Source organism: Psammomys obesus, unplaced genomic scaffold, assembly GCF_907164565.1.
Source record: "Psammomys obesus unplaced genomic scaffold, mPsaObe1.curated_primary_1811, whole genome shotgun sequence".
NCBI classification, from domain to species: Eukaryota; Metazoa; Chordata; class Mammalia; order Rodentia; family Muridae; genus Psammomys; species Psammomys obesus.
In genome coordinates this window covers 4354205-4375958 of record NW_026586662.1, presented here as the reverse complement: position 1 = coordinate 4375958, position 21754 = coordinate 4354205, and the positions used below count along the sequence as shown (strand labels likewise).

General features: G+C 37.1%; 1 protein-coding gene across 3 annotated transcripts in view; it reads left to right on the top strand.

Annotated features, from left to right (window-relative positions):
- The window catches only part of Ttk (TTK protein kinase), a 40895-nt gene extending 20264 nt beyond the window's left edge, over nt 1–20631 (top strand). For 2 of the 3 annotated variants that reach the window (XM_055602515.1, XM_055602517.1), the window contains exons 13-22: nt 1776–1902; nt 4173–4265; nt 10922–11079; nt 11208–11359; nt 12246–12370; nt 14069–14149; nt 17385–17561; nt 17892–17973; nt 18487–18584; nt 20207–20631. In XM_055602515.1, coding sequence (XP_055458490.1) covers nt 1776–1902; nt 4173–4265; nt 10922–11079; nt 11208–11359; nt 12246–12370; nt 14069–14149; nt 17385–17561; nt 17892–17973; nt 18487–18584; nt 20207–20290 — 1177 coding nt within the window. In that variant the 3' untranslated portion in view covers nt 20291–20631. Of the gene's footprint in view, nt 1–1775; nt 1903–4172; nt 4266–10921; nt 11080–11207; nt 11360–12245; nt 12371–14068; nt 14150–16262; nt 16337–17384; nt 17562–17891; nt 17974–18486; nt 18585–20206 lie in introns of those variants that run through there. The other variant, XM_055602518.1, reaches the window with a different exon arrangement.
- Nucleotides 20632–21754: the final 1123 nt, after the last annotated feature.

Genomic DNA, 21754 nt, shown 5'->3' with positions numbered 1-21754 from the left:
TTGCTTGTGAACATGTATGCCTCTCTGATTGAGAAACATTTTAAAGGAAGTTTTAGCGTTCTTAGAATGGATGGATAGATATTTCATTGTATGAAGTATTTAGAATGGCATGTGTTCTGAATGAGATCAGGTGTATAATTCACATAGCTTAAAGAGTATTCAAAGATACAGGACTTGGAACAAGAGTGTTGGATGTGTGAGGAAATTGGATGGTCAGTGCTGATAAAAACGGACTATAAAAGATATTGTAAAAGAAAATGAGTGACATTAAAAACAAAATAGTCTGCACCCATTGGACTTATTTTTAATGTTTTAAGGAATAACATAACTCCATAATGGTTTTAGTTTTTTATTTTCAGAATGTCATTTTTTTTTTTTTTTTAATTTGTTTTGGCTTTTTAGGGGTTTTTTTGCTTGCTTTTTTTTTTTTTTTTTTGAGGCAAGGTTTTCTCTGTGTAGCCCTGGTTGCCATGGAATTCACTCTGTAGACCAGGCTGGCCTTGAACTCTTGTCTGCTGGGATTAAAGGCAAGTGCCACCACCATCTGGCGAGAATATCACTTTTTACCCTAATTATAACTATCCTTTCTATAATCAGTGTCTTATCTATTTAACACAATTTTATTGTTTCCTCATTTTATTAAATTTAGGATATCTCAAAGAATGATTGCTAGCTAAAAAAAATGCATATCACTCTCTCTTGCTCTCTTTCTCTTTCTCTTTCTCTTTCTCTTTCTCTTTCTCTTTCTCTTTCTCTTTCTCTTTCTCTTTCTCTTTCTCTCTCAACAGAATTTCTCTGTTTAGCCTGGACTCACTTTGTAGACCAGGATGACCTTGAACTCACAGATGTGCCTGCCTCTGTCTCCTTGAGTGCTGGAATTAGATGGCGTGTGCCACCACACCCAGCTAATAATGCATTCTATTTTATTTATTTGTATGTGTATGCTATATGCTCAAATAAATCTGAAGGTGCACGTGGATTTCCCTGCAGGCCAGAGGGGGGATGTCGCCCTCCGCTTTACTCCCTTTAGATAGTATCTCATAGAATGTGGAGCTAGGCTGGCAGCTAGCAAGCCTTAGCAGTACCTGGGCCCCTACCCCCCACATTCCCCTTTGTGGTTTCAGGCCTGTACATAGCTGTGCATACCCAACTTTTTACACGGGTGATGGGGATTTTGACTCAGGTCCTTATGTTTGCACAGCAGGTGCTCTTACCCTCTGAGCCATATTTCCAACCCCAGATTATTTATTGTTAAAAATTTTTTTTTTTTTTTAGATTTTTTTTTTTTTGTACCAACTGCTGTTACCAATATCGAGGGTAGATTTACATAGAAAGGAAACAAAGTGTAAATGTGTGCTGAATAGACACAAACTGGAAGACCCAACCCCTTTGGTGACATAATTGGCTCTTTGCTATTTCTAGAAGACTGTCAATAGAACATTGTTGTTTAAAAATCTGTGGTCAGTTATAAGCCAACCTTTGTTTTGGCTAAACTGTTACAAAAATTTCCTTACTCCCTATTTTTAATTCCATCTTGTTTATTTTATTAACAAGGATTTGTTGGGGGATTAAAAAAATGAAATTAGAACAGTTTTTTTTCCAAATAAAATATCTGTTGGTGACATAAGTAGAACACATAAGTATTAGCTCTTATGAAAAACTAGTTAATGTGACAATTTTAGGTTTATGTGATTTCTTTTAGAATACATGGGGACTTAAAAATATTTTTAATTTTTTAATATTTTATATTAAAGAAAATAAAAATCTTTTTTTAGTTTTAAGACTGCCGTTGTAAAGAATGACTTTCCACCTGCCTGTCCATCATCCACACCATACAGCCAGCTTGCCTGCCTGCAGCAGCAACAGCAGCAAGGACTCAGTACTCCTCTTCAGAACTTACAGGTTTGATAAGCACGGTTTACAGTGGCGTATGTTAGGGTGCAGTCAGTTTTATAGATTTTGCTCTCACAGTATCAGGCTGTTGGGGAAGGTCTTCAGAACCTGTCTGTTCATTTTGATAAGGGTGTGTCTCCCACATGTTCTCAGCAAGTAGGCCCAAGGATCCAGTTTAAATAGTTTAATAAAACTTGTCTTGTAATGGAGCTTACTTTCTATTTTTGAGTAGCTTTATTCCCTTTGTTACTATGTAATTCAGTTAGAAAGATAATCTTCTGGATAAGCAGAATAGCAGTATGAGGTACTTAGAATGTATTATAATTGTTGTAAACTTAACAGATTTTGCTGACATGAAAGTTACTATTTGACAAAAAACTACCAAGTAATTGGAATTATTGTATAGTATCTCTGAGAATAGTGTGAACATGAGTCTGATAGACAGACTTCATGGATATCATTCTTGGCTTCACTATTCACCAGCTGTGTGATCTTTGGCAAGTTACAAGAGCTCTTTATACCCATTTCATCATGTATAAAATGGAGAAATAACTACCTGCTGCTAGAATTGTTGTGGAGGTTACTTCTGCCAAATTCCAAGCATCATCATTTATTAACCAATCATCTTTAAATTAGGTAGAGCAAGGTTTACACAACAAGGACAGGTATACTGGAAAATGGTTGAGCAGAGACAAGATCTTGGGAGCCAGTAATTAACAATAAAATACATATCACCAGGCCAACCCCCAAAAGACCAGTGTACGTAATACCACTGAACTGTACTTAAAAAGGCAAAGTTGGACTATGTGTATATATTTGCCCTTATTTTAAAAATGAACAAAAGATTATTTGACAATAGGTTATATAACACTAGCTATGGAATGAGTAGCCACAGGCTGGAAATGATATAAGTTACAAAGTGAAAGGAAAAGCCTGGCATGGTGGCACATAGTGCTTGGGAGACAGAGGCAGGAGCATCCCTGTGAATTTGAGGCCAGCCTGGTCTTCATAGTAGGTTCCAGGGCATCCAGGCTTAAATAGAAAGACCCTTTCTCCAAAGAGAGAGATTTCTGTTGATTCAAGATCTGTTTTTTGACCTTTTAGTGCTAAGAGGTCCTGTTCTGGTTAAAATCTAGAAAGCAATTCAGAAGTGACTGGAAAGGGGGCTTGAAAATGTTCTAGAGGAGGCCACTGTCAGGAAGGATTTCAAAAGGAGTCAGGTGTGCCCTAGAGCTCAGGAAACAAATGCAGTGGTCAAGGCTTTGCTGGCCTTAGCAGTTGTGGGTGGGATAGAGAAGCAGACTAAAATGATCTGTGCAGTAGTTTGGAAGGTCCGGCCCCAGTGAAGAGGTGGACAGGGATGAGGGAACCATTCTTAGCCTGGCATTGAAGTAGAGTTCACCAGTGTTAACTGTATTATGAAAAAAGTGCCCTCAGTATTGTTAAGGATGTCAAATGATTATTTCCCAAGAAATGCTTTTTAAAAAGGAACAAAGAGAACACATGGGAGACAGCTTTGTCTTAAAAGTCCCAAGAATAGGAAATTAGAACCCATCTGTATGTTTCTATAGAAGATTACATGAAAATTTTATCATTTTGGATTTAAAACATGATTCAGTTAAACTGAAGTTTATTCAGACTTTGACTGATTGGCTAAATCAAAACCTTCCTGTTTTAGCTTTACTATATCAAAATAAGGCCTCTTAACATGCCATCTCTTTAAAGTGTTGTAAGCACAAGGCGAGACCACCCAGGTATAAGAGAAGGAAGGAAATGGCAACTAATATGCATCAGTTGATAGATTGCCTGGAACGATGCTGAGGTTTAGAGAAATTACATGACTTCTTGTACTTTACTCAAGACAGAAGAGAGAGGGACAGCCATGATGAAATACATACTGTCTAATTGATTGGAGCTCACTGTACCTTGGCACATTGCTTTTATATCTTATTAAATGGGAGAGGGTGGTAAAACAAAATGACTGTGGATCTGTATGTGGAAGAGGGGCAAGGAAAAGAAATAGGAAAGAAAGATGAAATGGGTAGCTCATAAGTTTGTCCATTGGATATTAAATGGCATTCTTAAATTTTCTATTCAGATGAACTAAAAATAATTTAAACGGGGAGACCCTATAGAAGTTCGTTTCTGAGTTAGTTTTTTTTGAGAGTGTCTTTTGTAGCCCAGGCTGCCCAAAATTGGGAGCATTTCACCACACCTAATGCAAACCAGTTTCTTAGACATGTTTTTTTAACTTATATTTACATATTTTAATTGTTTAGATTTCAGGATCCCCATCAATGAACGAATGCATTTCGGTTAAAGGAAGAATTTATTCCATACTAAAACAGATAGGCAGTGGAGGTTCAAGTAAGGTAAGTAACAAATGAATAAAAATATTCTGTCTTTTAAAGTATGGGATCTCTTTTATCTTCAGAGCCCATGTTGCTCTGGAGCCAGAAAAGCTGCCTCATCATTCTTCCCTCCTCCTTCCCCTAAAATAATCTCAGTCTCATGCCTTTCCTCCAGTGTACTGTGCTTTCTGATTCCTTCTGTGCCACAGTAACATTGGTTTGCAGTGCCCAGAAACCACTGTCTTATTACAGAGACTGGAAAGTTATGTCTCATGGCATGATCTGGTGTGCTTAGGGTCATTCAGGAAGAGTTTTTACTAGTGAGTTTGTTTTATTTGAGGTTTTCCATGTTCTAGTAACATGAATTTCTGGAATTAGATTATTTTCTAAGTTTTTCTGAGTGGTTATTTTTAAATGTATTTTTAGTTTTCAGTGTACAGGATTATGGTCTTTCATTTACATCCATTTCCTGTTGATTATTAATATTTAATATTTATTTTTTTAGTTAAACAATGCTTATTCCTAAACCAGCTGTATACCCAAATCACCACACAGAGACTAGGATTTAGTTAATTAACCAAGAACACAATGCTGGGCAATAATTACTTCATCCTAAACCTCCAAGCCTGCAGAGCTTTCTCCCATTCAGATTTCCCCCATTATACTTGCTTTTCAGTCATATCTTAGGTACAGTTCATTTCTCCTGATGTTTCTCTGTCCTCTCAGATTTCTTTTCCCATTCAGTCTTGCTCCTCCCCTTCAGACCTGGATGCCCTATTCTCTCCATTGGTCAGCATTGGCTGGTTATTTTTATTGGCAATACAGAGTACAAATTGTAGCATATTAACACAAACTTGAGACAGGTGATGCTTAGAATAAGCATCACAATGCAATGTCCAGATTGAAACAAGATAGTGGGGTAGAGAAATCAGCATTTGAATGAATAAGGGTAAATTTTCCTATAGATTTCATTTTTCTTTATAGCTAACTAAAATCTCATAAAATCCATATCTCATTATGGATATCTGTTTCTCATCCATTCATCTGTTGATGAACATTTAGGCTGGTTTCATTTTTGCTGTTGTGAATAGAATGGCAGTAAGCGTGGATGCCGGAAGTGTCTGGGTTGTACGAAGAGCCCTTTGGGTAGATGCCTACAAATGACCTAGCTGGGCCATATTAAGACCTCCTATTGACTTTCACAATGCCTGCAACAATTTGTGCTCCCACCACCAGTGAATAAGGGTTCCTCTTTCCCTACGTCCTCACCAGCATTTGTTGTTCGGTTTCTTGATAATATCTATTCTGACTGGGTTGAGGCAGTATCTCAAGTAGTTTTAATATATATTTCCTAGAGCCTTGATCACACCTAAAATATTATTTAGCTATTTGTGTTTCTTTGTAATTTTTTTATTTTTTATTTTAAATATATGACCTTTTGCCTGCTTGTTTGTGCACCACAGAGATCCTTTGCCTGCCAAGTGTAGGGTGCCTGTGGAGGCCAGTGGAGGGTATTGAATGTTCTGGAACTAGAGTTACAGGCAGTTGTTAACCACCATGTGGGTGCTGGGAGTTGAACCATGTTCATGTAAAAGCATTATTTCCTCTCCAAGTATTTTTGTAGTTTCTCGTTACTGATTTCTATTTTTATTCTGATATGATTCAAGGAGTTACCAACATTCGTCTCATTTGTTATGGTTTGCTGTATGATGTGTGATGTGATCAGTTTGGGGAGTTACATATGCTGAGAATATGATTTTGTATTGTTGGGCAGAATGTTCTGGATACTGCATTTGGTCCATGGTATAATTTAGCTCTGAGGTTTATTTATTTTTAGCTTGGGGGTTCTACCTAAATAAAAGAGTGAGGTAGCAAAGATTCCTACTGTGGCCTTTTATGTCTTTTGGTGTTTGTGTTTTAAATTGTGAGCACCAGTATTTAGCCCATAAATGTTTATAAGTGTTCTATTTCTTGATGGATTGTTTCTTTTTATTAACATGTAACATCTCTGTTTATTCCTTCTGTTCAGTTTTGGTTTGAATTCTACTTTATCAGATACAAGAATAACTATGTGTACTTGTCTATACTTATGTTTACTTGGGGCTTTGATTTCTGTCCTTCAAAACTGAGAGGGTTTGCTTTATTTGATGTTTTTGTTCATTACAGGTGTTTCTTGTAGGAAAAATAAAAGTTGATTCTTGTTTTCTAATCAGTCAACCTGCTTGCTCGTTAATGAGTTGAGGCTATTTACACTAAGATTATTATTGAAAGAAGCTTGCTGTTTCTTAAGAATTAGGTGTTGTTCTGGTCAACAGAATTTTTTTTTCTTCTAATTTTGGGAGTTTGCTAGTTTTTTATATTGCACAAAGGTGATTCTTTTCCTGGCTGCTTCTTTGTCAGTGTTGCTTTTGTGGAATATGTGTTTTCATGTGTTCCCTTGGAGGAAGCTGTATTAGTTTTTTGGTTTTTTTTTTTTTTTTTTTTTTTTTCTGTTGTGATAAAACCCTCTAATCTGCCTGGTGTTGTGGTGCGCATGGGAGGCAGAGGCAGATGGATCTCTGTTAAGTTTGAGATCTTTGATCTACAGAGTCTAGGACCAGCCAGGGCTGTTACACAAAGAAACCTTATCTCAAAAAACCCAAAACAAACAAACAAAAACCCAATAAGGCAAACTTGAGAGAGAGTTTATTTTGGCTTACTGTTCAGGAGGGAGACAGTCCACAAGCAGAGCATAAACCTAACAAGTGATAAACATGGTGGCAGGAATAGGAAGCAGAGAGCTCACATTTGGAACCACAAACACAAAGCACAGAGTGCATGCTGGCAGTAGGGCGAGGCCTTCAGCTCTCAAAGCCTGTCCCAGTGACAGAATTCCTCCAGCGAGGCCGAATCCCCTAAACCTTTCCAAACTGTGACTGTCTTAAGTGTCTGAGGCTACAGGAGACAGTACTCACTGAAACCACCACAGAAGCTTTTTTTCTTCTTTCTTATATAATAGTTCTTTTTTAAAAAAAATTTCTGGAGTGCTGGCTTGGTTTGTATGAGTTGCTTTAATTTATGTTTGTCTTAAAATATCCTTTCTCTGTCAGTTTTGAAGAATAACTTTGCAGGGGATGGCATTCTTGGTTCTCAGTTGCTTCTGGATTTGAAATACATCATTTTAAGCTTTTCTTTGCTTTCAGAATTGCAGAGGACACATTATTCTGTGACCTTTCTGGGTGAGCAACGTTTTTTCTGTGCTGCTTTTCATTCTATTTCTTTGTTTTGTGTTCTGAAACCTTGACCGTGATGTCGTGTGGCATTCTCCATGCCTCTTCTATTTGGATATCTACTTCTTTCTCCAAGAAATGTCTTTGGGACATTTTCTGCTATAATTTCATTTGTCTATTTTCCAATTTATCACAGATATTTTTTTTTTTTCTACTCTCTGAATTCTCAGGTTTAGCTTCTTGAATGTATCATGGACTTTTTGGAGTATTGCCTGTGTACAGTAATGTCTTGTCTTATGTATGTCTGAGTGTATTATGGTCTCAACTTTGTCTTCCAAATCTTGTTTAGTAATGATACTTTTTGGTGTAGTTTTTATTTGATTGAACATTTGTTCCCAGTATTTATTTGGTTTCTTTTCCGTGTTAATTTTCATGTCAATTTTTTTCTTCCATGTTCTTCACTTTGTCCTCCAATTTATTGTTTTCTTCACTTTGGAGACTGTCTTGTCAGAATATTGGATTGATTTCCTTAGTTGTGCACGTGTTTGTTTGAGTCTTTTCATCTGGTCATTAATTCGTTTTAAAAGTGGGGCTCTGAATTGTTTCAGTGTCAGTTATTTGGTTTTTTCTGGGACTGCTTGGAGCACTGACGTCAGTTCTTATTCCCTGACTAAGGAGGAGGATGTCATGTACTATCTATACACCATGGTTCTCACCCCAAGCAGTCCCTCCTGCCTTTGTCACTAACCAAGACAGGGAAAACATTGTGAGTACTCTCTACAAACCTTGGTTCTCACCTCACCAGGGTCACTTTTGCCTTTGTCACTAACCAACACAGCTACCCTCAGAATCATTCAGGCTTCTATATTTTTGTTAAATCTGGTTCTATGCTCTGGTTTTTAGGTTTCTTAGTACACAGTTGGGTTTAATTTTATTGTGGTTCTTGCCATTGATGACCACACTCAGACACCTGCAAACACTTTCTTATTCTCTCACACTGACCAATCTTTCTCAGTCTTCCTCATGTCCCTGAACTTCAGGTATACTACCTCAGGACTCAGGCTTTGACCTCTTTTCTTCTCTGTCTAAACTCAAACCTTCCTTTGGTGTTTTCATCCAGTGTTGAAGTTGTAAATGCTGTATTTGTGCTTACAGTTGCCAAACTTGTATTTCTAGTTCAGCACTCTCAATTCCAGACTAACTTTACAAACTTGACTGCTCAGCATCTCTTCTTGGTTACCAGGTGTTTAGGACAGAATGTGTAAACATTCACTCTCTAGTCTTTCCAGTTGCAGTAAATATTCATTCTTATAGTTATTGTCTAAAACCTACTGACTGCTCTTATTCTCATGTACACATTTAGATGGTCAACAAGCCTTGCTCTTCTACTTACCTTTTCAGTAGCTTCAATTTTTTTTTTTTTAATGTTGTCACTTTGTCTGAAGCAGCTCTTATCTTTTTAGTTGGTTTATTACAGTAGATAATAAACTCAATCACTCAGTCTTTGTCGTTCTGTTCTAGTCTATATTGTTTCTTCCTCTTCCCTCCTTCCATCCTTCCTTTGCAGAGTGTCTTGCTTTATATAATCCAGCTAGACTTGAATTTGCAGCAGTTTCGCCTCAGCCTCCCAAATGCTGGGATTACAGGTGTGTACCACCATACCATCTTTGTCTTCATGTCTTTTCTCGAGTGTCTTCTAAAACTGCAGATCCTACCTTCCAATCACCAATGTTCTCCATTCTCTTCTCTTTACTGTAGTTTCCTTTTTCTTTCTTCTTTCTTTCTTTCTTTCTTTCTTTCTTTCTTTCTTTCTTTCTTTCTTTCTTTCTCTCTCTCTCTCTCTCTTTCCTTTTTTTTGAAGGCTAGCCTCAAACTCAGAGATTATCCTGTTTCTGGCTCCTAAGCTTTAAGTGTGTGCAGCCATGCCTATCTGTAGCTTCACTGTTAACCATATTTGTGAAGGTTGTTTGTTGTGTGTGTTTCACCCTGTACCTAACATCAAGATGGCAATGTACACAGCTCAGTGATGTTAGCTCTGGTAACTAGAACTGGATAGAGATTTCATTCGTTTGCTGAATGTTTCTACTGGGCTGTAAGGCTATTCTGTGTTATGCTGATACACAAAACAGGGCTATTGTGTTCATTTAAAGCTTTACTTATAGTTCTCTAAGGCAGCTAATAATAACTAGACTTGCTTGAAGCTATTTTATTAACTAACTGCAAATAAGGAAAGCATCACATGTGGCACTCATCTATAATTTCAGCCTTGGGTAGACTGAGGCGGGAAGATCTCCTTGGACCACATACCTAAGATATGCAGGCTGATGGTATGGCTCTGGTGCAAGGCCCTGGGTTTAATCCCCAACATCAAAACCATAAGCCAAAAAAAAAAAGAGTGTATATTACCACATGTAGCAGGTCTTCCAATAAATATTTTACTTTTCATGTCCCCTTTATCAAATTTTCAGCTATAAGCATAAGGAAGGAAGTGGGGTTAAGAGAGTAATTAAATAGGAGTGACAGGAAAGAAGGGCCAGGGGAAGGAAGTGAAAGGGGAAGAGGGTATGGATGAGATGGTATAATGAAACACTTTGTACATTCCTCTTAGAGAAACTGATGTTGAAAAAGTGAGCTCTTCTTAAGACCTGATGGGCCTTATATATGCATGCAGTCTTAGCCCTCGAGCCCTACACACATTTGGACTCACTCATATATGGGGTAGTCACAGTTAAATGACACACTTTTTAGTGTCAGAGGGTGCAAGTGAATGCATACTATAGGCACCGTGTTCTGGATTTGAATTACTAAAGTTACAAGGCGCCACTGCTGTGCTGTGTGTGCTGGCCTCTTTCAGAACATTATCTCATAAGAATGTTGCTGCTCCTGCCAACCTAACTAAGATGTGACTTACCCTACTTTCCACAAGTGAATATAATAACGATGGCTTACAATTACTGTAATTTTAAAAATATTCTTTATCAAACAAACGAACTTGTTGATGTTAGGCACAACGAAAAAGGGGGGGGAAGTGTCTATTACAGCAGTCCTCATCCTTATCATTTCTGAATGTCTTTTTCTCAAAGTTATTCCCCTGGATAAGGCATCCTAAGAGTTTTGTAAACATAGCAAATCTAAGTTGCTTTTCTTAGATGTTCATGTAGAAAACTAGGGGCTTGCACCTTTGAGTTATTTGAATGTCCATTGTCATAAGGGCTGGGAATGGGCACTTCCTATCTCATCATCACTTTTATTTATTTATTTATTTATTTATTTATTTATTTATTTATTTATTTATTTATTTATTTTTATTTCTACACTTAAAATAAGCCCAGAAACTTCCAGTTATTCATGTTGGTATTTCTTTCAGACTTTTCTCAGCCTAAGACCATTAGAGTTAAATTGAAAAGCGCTGTAATGGTTTACAGAAGGAAGGCGTGTCCTAAGCTTGTCTCTCTGCTTCCTATGCAGGTGTTTCAGGTATTGAATGAGAAGAGACATATATATGCCATCAAATACGTGAACCTAGAAGACGCAGATAGCCAAACTATTGACAGCTACCGCAATGAGATAGCGTATTTGAATAAACTGCAGCAGCACTGTGATAAGATCATTCGGCTTTATGATTAGTATGAATTTGTTTTTATTTTTAAAATAAAACTTTGATTTTGCCATAATTTTTAAGCAAATAGTAAGTCTTTATTGATATACTGTCGGCATTTATTGTTTTGTTGCTTCTGTGTGTTTTTAATTTCAGTGAAATCACAGAACAGTACATCTACATGGTAATGGAATGTGGAAACATTGACCTGAATAGTTGGCTTAAAAAGAAAAAATCCATCAACCCATGGGAACGCAAGAGCTACTGGAAAAACATGTTGGAGGCAGTACACACAATCCATCAGCATGGTATTTTAAACTCTCTCCATCTATGTAAAGTTAAAACAATTGCTAGTTGTGTCATCTTAGAAAAAAACCATATTTTATCAGTTCCTACCTTTGATAATTAACTGGAAGTTCATTTAGAGGTGAAGGCACAAAGCCATTTTTTAAGACTGGCTATGCATAAGATACAGAACACAAATGTAAATCCTTACATATATAATATAACCTTATCCTCCTCAATAGTAACTCAATATTAACTTGGATTGAAGTAGGGCCTAGACTTGAGGATTTGGGCATCCCAAAAATAGGGCGATGGTCAGTGCTTCAAGTCTCCAAAAGATTTTCTCTTTTGTGCCTTGTGTGAAAGATGGTTCGTTCTTGGTTTTGTGTCTTACTATCAGCCCCTGGTTCATGTTCTTTTCAGGGCTTTTCTTTGCCTTTACCCTATATTTAAAACAAGCATGTTCAGTTTAATGCATTTCCTCTGCTTCTCCTTTTACAAACAATAACCAACTAGTCAGAGGTTAGGGACCTTGGGTGTTGCAGGAGACCCTTCGATTTTTACTGCCTGACCTTGTTTTGTGGTACACTCCCAGTCAGTGCGTGGCAAGCAGTGTGCAACACACACCTACAGGCTAGGTAGGCCCTGTAATCCTGAACACTTTACTTAAATTCAAATTGCATGAGTGTCCTCACCCTTAAAATGCCAACGATGATACTACTATTTCTTCGGTATTGCTGTAGAGTGGTGCCTGGCACACAGTGTTTGCTAAGAAGGTGTAGAGTGTGTAATAAATGATTATTAATGTGTTGACTAATTGAAAGGATTAGCTTGACCCAGAGATTGTGAAATGTTTTTCTGTCCATCGAATGGTTTACTTCATTTAACATAATGGATTTTATTTTGCAGGCATTGTTCATAGTGATCTGAAGCCTGCTAACTTTGTAATAGTTGATGGAATGCTAAAGCTAATTGATTTTGGGATTGCAAACCAAATGCAGCCAGATACAACAAGTATTGTTAAAGATTCTCAGGTAGGACTCTTTTTTTTGCTGTCTTGGTTGTATTTTGGTGTTTTACACCAGGGCTTCACATAACCTAGAATGGCCTTAACTTTGTTCTGATAAGTGGCTTTCAATTCCTGATCCTGCTGCTTATGTTTCCCAGGGGTGGAATTACAGGTGTGAGCCCTAACACCTAGTAGCTTCAGGTAGAATTTTTTGTTTGTTTTTGTTTTTCAAGTCAGGGTTTCTCTGTATAGCCTTAGTTGTCCTGGACTCTCTTTGTAGACCAGGCTGGCCTTGAACTCACAGAGATTCACCTGACTCTGCTTCCCCCAGTGCTGGGATTACAGGTGTGTGCCACCACGCCTGGCTCAGCTAGAAATTTTAATGATGGTCGGTTACTACAGAATTTATTTCCTTTTTGTCTGTTAAGTATTTTGCTAATGTTACATTTTTTTTTACCAGCCATTTCTTCAAAAAATTTGAACTCTTTTTAAAAGAACAGAAACTATGATTATAAAAGATTCAAGGCCATGGTCAATTTGATTGAGAAAAGCAGTTCAAGATCAGACAACTATATCTATCAATTTTGAATGATTTTCACCTAGCTGAGGGCAAAGCAAAGAGGAACTGTAGCTGCATGTTCTCCATTGTCTTTTTTTTTTTTTTTTTTTTTTTTTTATTCTTACTGCTGAAATTTGGGGCAAAATTTTAAGAGTGCCTTATTGGAAATACTGACGCATTGTAGTCAGCTACATTAAAAAAGAAACAGTTTACTTATTGTGTGTGTTTGTTCAAGTGCAAGCATGCCATTGTAGAGACAAGAAGATAGCTTTGGAATCCAGCTCTCTCCTTCCTCTGTGCGTTCTGGGAACCAAAGTCACATTGTCTTGTACAAAAGCTCATTTCTCCAGCCCCCAGCTATGTTTTTGTAACAAGAACTGCATTAGCAAGTGTAATGATACTGTTTCACAAAAAACTAAAATAGTTACATGAAAAAAGAGCTGGACCTCACATGCTGTATCCATGAATGAAGATTTCTGGTGTAAGTCTGTCAATTCTTGAAGCAAAATCAGACTTTGTTAGGAATAATCAGTGGACAACAGTCAAAGTAATTCTACCTGACAGTCATTATTTTTTGTATCAAAAGTACAGGTGAACATTGTTTGTAGATAAGCCTGAAGTTACATGTTGCAAGGTCCTAGCACCAGGCATTTTTGTTATCTTAGAACTAAAGGATTGTGCTGTACCATTTCCACCACCCGACTTTAGAAACTCTTGCATGACTTAGCTTTCCAGCCCATCTCAGTCTGCACACAGGGGCCAAAGAATATTGGGAGATGAGGCTAGCTGGTTCCTTTTATTTATATATCAATCTGTTGGTTGTTTTACTGAAGAGGAAAATGTTGAATTTATTCAAACATGGAAGTGAATGGTAGTCAAATCCTTCAGAGTTCAGAATTAGCCTAGACAGTTACAAAAGCAGACACCACATAGTTGTAGGCAAAGCATAGCCTTTCAGGAGCCAGTTCATTGTCATCCCAACCTTTTTTGTTGGAGCTCTGATGTGATCTTATATGTATTTTTATATTGTTGGCAGTTATTTTAATTTTTCAAGTCTCACTAAAATCACTAGTTATGCATGTTCCAAGAATCTGACATTTATGTATGTACAAATCTAGAAAGATGTTTCCATTGATTTCTTTGTTTTCTGTGATTGGCAAACAGGTCGGTACAGTTAACTACATGGCTCCAGAAGCTATCAGAGATATGTCTTCTTCAAGAGAGAATGGGAAAATCAAGACCAAGGTATTGGAAACAGCTTACTCACCTGGCACCAGGGAACTCCTGCCAATGGTTATGGATTCGCTTTCAGTTTTTGTTGTTTTTGTTTTTTCATTTTTAATGTGTCTATGGTTGTTATTTCTTTCTCAAAGTGTACTTTTTGCCTCCTTAATTCCCTTATCACGGGCCCATTTTCTCTGTTGGGATATATCAAGCTCCGGGGCTAATCTTTCTTTCATTGCCACAGTGTTCACAAGCACAAACACGCTTGGGTCCCAGCAACCTTCATGCCATAACCCTGCTTCTTCAACAGTGCTTTCCCCTCTGAGTTGGGTTTGTTCAATGGTGTGTATTTACAAGAAAACAAGGAGTAGCAGAGAAAAATTCTCAGTTCAGCATCCAGCTCACTGCTGCATAAATTTGCTTTTCTTCTCTAGAAAACTATGGGTTCTAGGTAGTTTTTCAAATAACTTACATAAAGTGCTCATGTATGTCTGTCTGCATGTATGTGGTGTGTTTGCACATTTATGTTCTGAGCGTGGGCACATTTGTGCCATAGCGCATATATAGAGGGCACAGAACAACTTTGAGTATCTATTCTCAGTACCTGTCTTGTTCAAAATAGTCTTTTGTTGTTGTTTTCCGAAGTGTATGCCAGGCTAGCTGACCCCCACGCTTTGGAGTTTCTTCTGACCTCTCCAACTCCTGCCTTTTCCTGGGTTGCCATGCCTGCTTTTGTGTAGGTTCTGAGGGTTCAGTCAGGTCTTCACACTTGTATGGCACATACTATCTCCCCAGCCCAACGTGCAGAAAACCTGCCGAATAGTTTATCTTACAAAGCTGATTTCATAATTGTTTGCCTTCTATTTTCTCCTCTGATTTGTATTTGCTGCTTTTTTATTACGTCTTCTTCAGGCTTCTCATAGTTTTGTTGAAGTTAAAACCACTAGATCTTTATTTCACTCACAAATCCTATTTTTCTTCACTTTCCAGTTGTGTTTTTGTCTTTGTTAGGGTTTTTTGTTTCTGTATTTACTCAGGGTTTTGTTTTGTTTTGTTGTTTTTCTTAGAGATCGGGTCTGACTTTGAAGCCTTGGCTGGCCTTGCACTTGTGTCAATTCTTCTGCCTGAGTTAACACTGACAGTGCCCAGCTAAATATTTTCACTTTTTTTTTTTTTTTTTGGGTGGTGGCAGTAGTTTGGGGAACTTTAAGGATCTTGTGTTTGCCACTTGAGCTGTCTCTCCTGTGTGTCCTGGTTATTTCTCCCCGCCCCCTTTGTCTTAAGTTAAAACATTGATTTTAGTGTTTTTATTTGGATTAAAACTACTAATCTAGCTGAACGTGGTGGTGCTTGCCTGTGATCTTCCATTGGAAAGCTAACGCTAGAGGATCAAGAGTTCAGTAATACCTGGGTTCTGTAACACAACCATCCTTTTTAAAAGATAAAATGTTTACTGAGTCTTACTTTGATTATTATTTACAGGCTTCATTATAATATTTTAATGCCTATTAATTTCTAAGTTTTGTAATTTCAGTTTAACATTGTCTTTTTTTACTTTAAGGTTTTGAATTATACCTAGAGGTTATAAATTTTTTAATTGTCAACTCACTGATTTAATACGCAATGGCTCCCTCTTCTTTCCTGCTTCTCATTTTTTGAGATATAGTCTCATTATATTATCCAGGCTAGGTGTGAACTCTGAAATCTCCTACCTTAGCTTTCCAAATGCTGGAATTTCAGATGTGTGCCACCACACCTACCTGGCTCAGTTTTCAAAGATAGAATAACATTTTAAAAAGAAAATCATCTTTGTGGCTAGAGAGTTGGCTTATTGCTCATGAACAAGTTGTGGTATTGCAGAGGCCCCAAGTTCAGATCCCAGCATCCCTTTTGGTTAGCTCATATCTGCATGTAACTCCAGTGACAGGGAATCCTATGCCCTCTTCTGGCTTCTGTGGACAACCATACACATGTGGCACATGCCTGCACAAGTTACGGTTTTGGTTTTTGTTGTTTTAAGTTCATTCTTTTTCTTAGTTGGTAACACTGTTTATCAGGATTAAGTTTTTGTTGTTGTTCTTTTTTCCTAATATTAAATTGTAGTTTCTACTTTCATTTCTCCCCTCCCCTTAAGGTCATGGTTTTTGTTTTTGTTTTAATGGTGCTTTGCCTGCATATATCTGAGTAAGGTTGATGGATACCCAGGAACTGGAATTACAGATAGTTGTGAGCTGCCATGTGGGTGCTAGGAACTGAACTCAGGTCCTCTGGAAGAGCAGTGAGTGAGTGCGCTTAACCACTGAGTCATCTCTCTAGACCCAAGGTCAGGTTTTTGTACTTCCATTTCTTTTTCTTTCCCAGCCTTCACCAACTTTCTATATCATTTGGTTTCGATTTATTCTTTATAGAAAATATGTTTTTGTTCGTTTTTCATTTTCTATTTTCCTATTGCTGCGATTATTCCTACTGTGATTTTAACTCAGTGAGCATTTAATAGTCTTGGGCTTGGGGAAAATGAATGATACTTATTCGCACTTACTCAGAAAATCTTCTGGGCTAAAGAGGTGGCTCAGCAGCTAAAAGTATTTGCTGCTATTACACAGGAGTTGGGCTCAGTTCCCAGATCTCAGATCCACGTACATACACAGAAAACAAACAAACAAGCCTACAAAGAAAAATAAACTCTACTCTGTGATTATCCATTCTCAAACCCATTTAATATCCATTAGCACTGTACTTTATTTTTACTGTTAGGGATTAGACTTAGGGTGTGGTGTGTGCTGGCCGAGTGGTATTCACCCTGACTTTTTATCCAGTCTGGTTCTGTGGTTCATGCTGTAGAGATTACAGTTACACAGTTTAAATGACCTTTCAAAATATGGACATAGATTTAGTTTCAGTGTATTACAATCTCATCATTCTGGGACAAAAAAGTATATACAAATTTATGGGGTTTTTGTTTTTTCTGTGTGTTTGTTTTTTAGTATTGTGGTATTATGTTATCACAAGGTGCCAATAATTTAATACGTTATTCCCTATAAAATAATTTTGAGTTTTTCAAGCCTTTAAAGTTCTTCTCTATTAAATGATCAAATGTAATGAAAAGTAGGAAACAATGTTTTGTCATGTAAGCATATCTTGTACTTTAATATTCATTGAGGTTTTAATTATTATTGTATAATTAGGATTACAGACATAATATTTTATGTTACCTTTTAAATTAAAATAAAGCAACTTTCCCTCTTCTCCCATTTAGATAAGCCCCAGAAGTGATGTTTGGTCCTTGGGGTGCATTTTGTACTATATGACTTATGGAAAAACACCATTTCAGCATATCATTAATCAGATCTCTAAACTGCAAGCCATAATTGACCCTAGTTATGAAATTGAATTTCCTGAGATTTCAGAGAAAGATCTTCAAGACGTGCTAAAGGTAACACTATTAGTATGTGAATATAGAAAGAGAATGTCTCCTAGTTTCACGTTTGTTTAAAAGAAGTAGTTGAGGTGATTGGAATTACTCACCTATCCTGAATGAAGCTGGTTTACTGAAAGCAGTTGCTAACTGAGGTTATTTTTTAAAGCATGCTAATTGTAAAAGGTGTTTTTAATTTAATGGATACTGGGATTTTCTAAAAGGTGACTCTGAGAAAACCTGTTACCATTGTCTGGCAGGATGTCTAGAGCAGCCTCTGCAGTATCATGTCATTGGAAAGCCGCTTTGTCAGCATAACGTATGAAAACTTGCTTTGTTTATTTTCAGTGCTGCTTAGTAAGGAACCCTAAAGAGAGGATATCCATCCCTGAGCTCCTCGCACATCCGTATGTTCAAATCTCCCACCCAGGTACTCCTTATGTAAAGGTCACTGTTTCCTAGGTTACCAGCATAAACAAATAGTGTGTTAACTGTAGAAAACCAGAATCTAAATTGGCCACTCTCTTATAGCATGTTTGCTAATTAATAAAGTTAATAACATTGTCTTTCTTTAAACTTCATTATTTAATCTTAACTGTCCTGGATAGAGGATGGTGATAAATTACAATAATGCTAGTTAGCTTACAGTTTATTAAGTAGAATATATTTTTTTGTTGTTGTTCTTTTTGAATGAGCAGAATCTTATTGTTATAGCCTAGGCTGGCCTTGATTGAATTCATGATCCCTTTCCCCAGCCTCCAGAATGTGTTTTTTAGTTTGTTTATTTTGGTTTTTTTGAGACAGAGTTTTACCTCAAACTTAGCAATAGGACTGGAATTGTAGGCATGTACCTGGCCAGAATGTATACTTGTATATAATGTATACAAATTAATTTATGTTATTCCTATTAATACCAGCATTTTGTTGATTATTTTTTTTATAGGCAACCAGATGGCTAGGGAAACCACCGATGAGATGAAATATGTTCTGGGTCAACTTGTTGGTCTGAATTCTCCTAACTCAATTTTGAAAGCTGCAAAAGTAAGTGCATCTGCATTCATGTTAGCTGTTTTAATGTAGTGCAGTGAGTTAAGCACTTAAGGAAACACAACCAGAAGGAAAGTTGGCCTAGTGCTCACATCTGTGGTCAGATACAGTTCTGGGCTGAGTCACCTACCAAGTGTTGTTTAAAGTGTGGACCTTTTTGATTGGTGTCGCTATTCCTGGGGTTTCACCTGCAATAAATAAATTTATATTTTAGTCTTATCTCAACAGCATTCTTTGTACAGCTTTAAAAATCATTCCTTCTAGTCAATTTTTAATACAGCCTTAGGGAAGTGATACTTGTCACATGCCATATCTTCTGTAGCAACTGGTACATTCCCCAAAGCACAGTCCACACTGGCCAGCTTCCTGGTACTTTCTATTTCCACTGTCACCATGACATGAGGCTTGTTTTGTTTTGAGACATTATTTCACTGTGCAGCCTAGCTAGCATGGAACTTAGAATGCAGATCAGGCTTGCCTTGAAGTCACAAAGAGATCCACCTGCCTCTGTCCTCAAGTGTTGGAACTAAAAGTGTATGATACCACACTCAGATCCACAGTGATGTTTGGATCTCATTGTCACCAAATACTTTCATAATTTCTAATACCTATGATTGCTTATCAACTGAGTTAGCTACCACGCAACTACAAATTTGATATTTTGGTTATATTATTATTAAAGTATGACTGACAACACTTTTCTCTGGATGCGGCTCAGATCAACCTATATTGCTGGTGTGGAGCCATCTTGGAATGACTTTGTGATATATTCTCTCTAGTACATATATTCATAGGCTCTTAGATTTTTTTTTTTTTCTCAGATGCTGATGACTGAACTAGTAACTTTGGGGTATTTTAAGTTGGACAGAATGCCTTTATAGTCATTGCTTTTTCGTGTTTCCATGTTTTCTAGGTAATATATTCAAAATGTTCTCTTGAATAAAATTAAAGTGAATTAATCATGCTATCACTGGGATTTCATGTTGCCTGATGGCAGAATTATTTGTCACCTTCATAAGTTAGATGTTGACTTACATTTAGTCTTTTTTTAATACACAGCTTTCAGCTTCAGTTGCATCCTGAGTTTATCAGTTCCATAGCTGTAGTCAATCAGGTGCAAATAAAAAACATTCTGAAAAATAAGTTACGTTTACTTGTTATTCCATTAAAATGCAGCAAAAGAATTATATTTACATTGTATTAGCTATTACAAGTATGAATTAAAATGTTCAGCAAGATGCCTATACATATATGCATATAGTATGTACATTCTGTAAAGGTCTGAAGCATCTATCAGCTAGGAATCTTGTTGACCAGCACTTCAAAGGTACACTGAGGAACAAGAACCTAATTAGACATATTTACATAGTAATTTTAATGTTCTGTTCATTACTGTAAATAGCTTCTGAGATTATAAATTGTTTCCTTGTGAATATTTGATATATAAGAGTATTTTACTAAGCTACTTTAAGGAAAAGTAAGCAGGCATGCAGTGGTCTTAAAGGTCTGCCTATGTGCTAGTTTTTGATATATGTTTGGAGTACATCATTATCTTTACTAATCTAATAATACATTGAACGAAATGTTTAAAAACGGATTTGTGTTTTCAATTTCAGACTTTATATGAGCGTTATAATTGTGGTGAAAGTCAAGATTCTTCATCATCCAAGACTTTTGACAAGAAGAGAGAAAGAAAGTGATGCACAGCTACTCACAACCAAAAACACTAAATTAACTCACCTGCTCTATGCTTGAGTCTCTGGAAATCTACCTTAGGAAACAACCTTGCCTGGGTGTTCTCAGAAACAAACCTCAGGAGATTATCCTTGAAAGAAAACTGTAAACTTAACCACTAATGGCACTGTACATATTAAATTATAGAGTTGCCCTTTTGTTTTATGCTTTTCTGTAAATGTAATCTGTCTGGTAACATTTCACACTTGAAGCAGTGGGTGGACAGCTGAAATGTGGAAGACCTGTAAATAAAGAGGATGTTTTCTCTGAAGATCTATGTAAATAAAGCTTTATAGAATGAGAGACACCAACGTTCTAGAGGTGTACAATTTTCTTCAATCAAATGTATTATGGCCATGGTAGCAAAATTCTTAGAACAATTGGATTAAGAATAGACCTTAGTAAATAAAGTATAACAAATTTCCAAAGGGTTTAGGATTGTAAATAGGGTGGGCTATGGTGGCACATGCTTTTAATTCCAGTACTTGGAGGCAGAGGCAGGTGGATCTCTGAGTTCGATGTCAGCCTGGTTTAGAGCCAGTTCTAAGACAGCCAAGGCTACACAAACAACCTCCCCAGCCCCACAAATTTCATAATTACCCATGGCCCTGATACCATCTGTATAATATCTGGTCTGCTTGTGGCCTTTGACTCTTCTTCGCACAAATAGGGCTTGCTGTTCAGAGTACTGTGCTGGAGTTTGTGGTCTAAGTTGTATAGTTAAGGCATTCCACAACTGAGTACTGTTTGGTAAAGGATTGTTGTAAATTCGGTTTCACTGTGTGATCCTGTATTTCTTCCTCTCTCCTCTCTTTCTCTTCCCCTCTCCTTCCCTCCCACCTTATGCTAGGGATCAAAACCAGAACCTTTCAAGAATCACAAAGTATATATGCAAATATTCCCAAACCAGAATTTAAAATACTTTTCTCAAATATTTCCAAATATAGATAACTTCACCTTGCAACAACACAGTATTTGTTTCTAAAATAGTAATATATTTTAAGAAATAAACTTCCTTTTTTCAGAGCAGTTTTATCTCCACACCAAAATTAAGCAGAAAATACAGAACTCCTATGTGTCCTTTTCTTTCTCCGACAGGCATCTGCCATCACTTTTGTCATTACCATCATCAAAATCCCACAGCACAGCGATACCTTTTGTTACATATATGAGTTTACACTAAAAATCCGTAGTATATGATAGGTACATTCTGTGGGCTTTGATGTGTGTACTGCAGGTATTAATCCTACGGAATGTCCTTGCCCTAACTCTGGGAAAACCCTGCTCTTCTATGTCCTGTTCTTTTTCCAGACATAGTAAGAGTGAGATCCAACAGTAACAGCCTCTCAGGTGGACTTTTTTCCTCCATGCTTTTTCCCCCACACTGACTAATTGTCCTTTGGCTGTGCCCTGGGCCATTCATTCCCCTG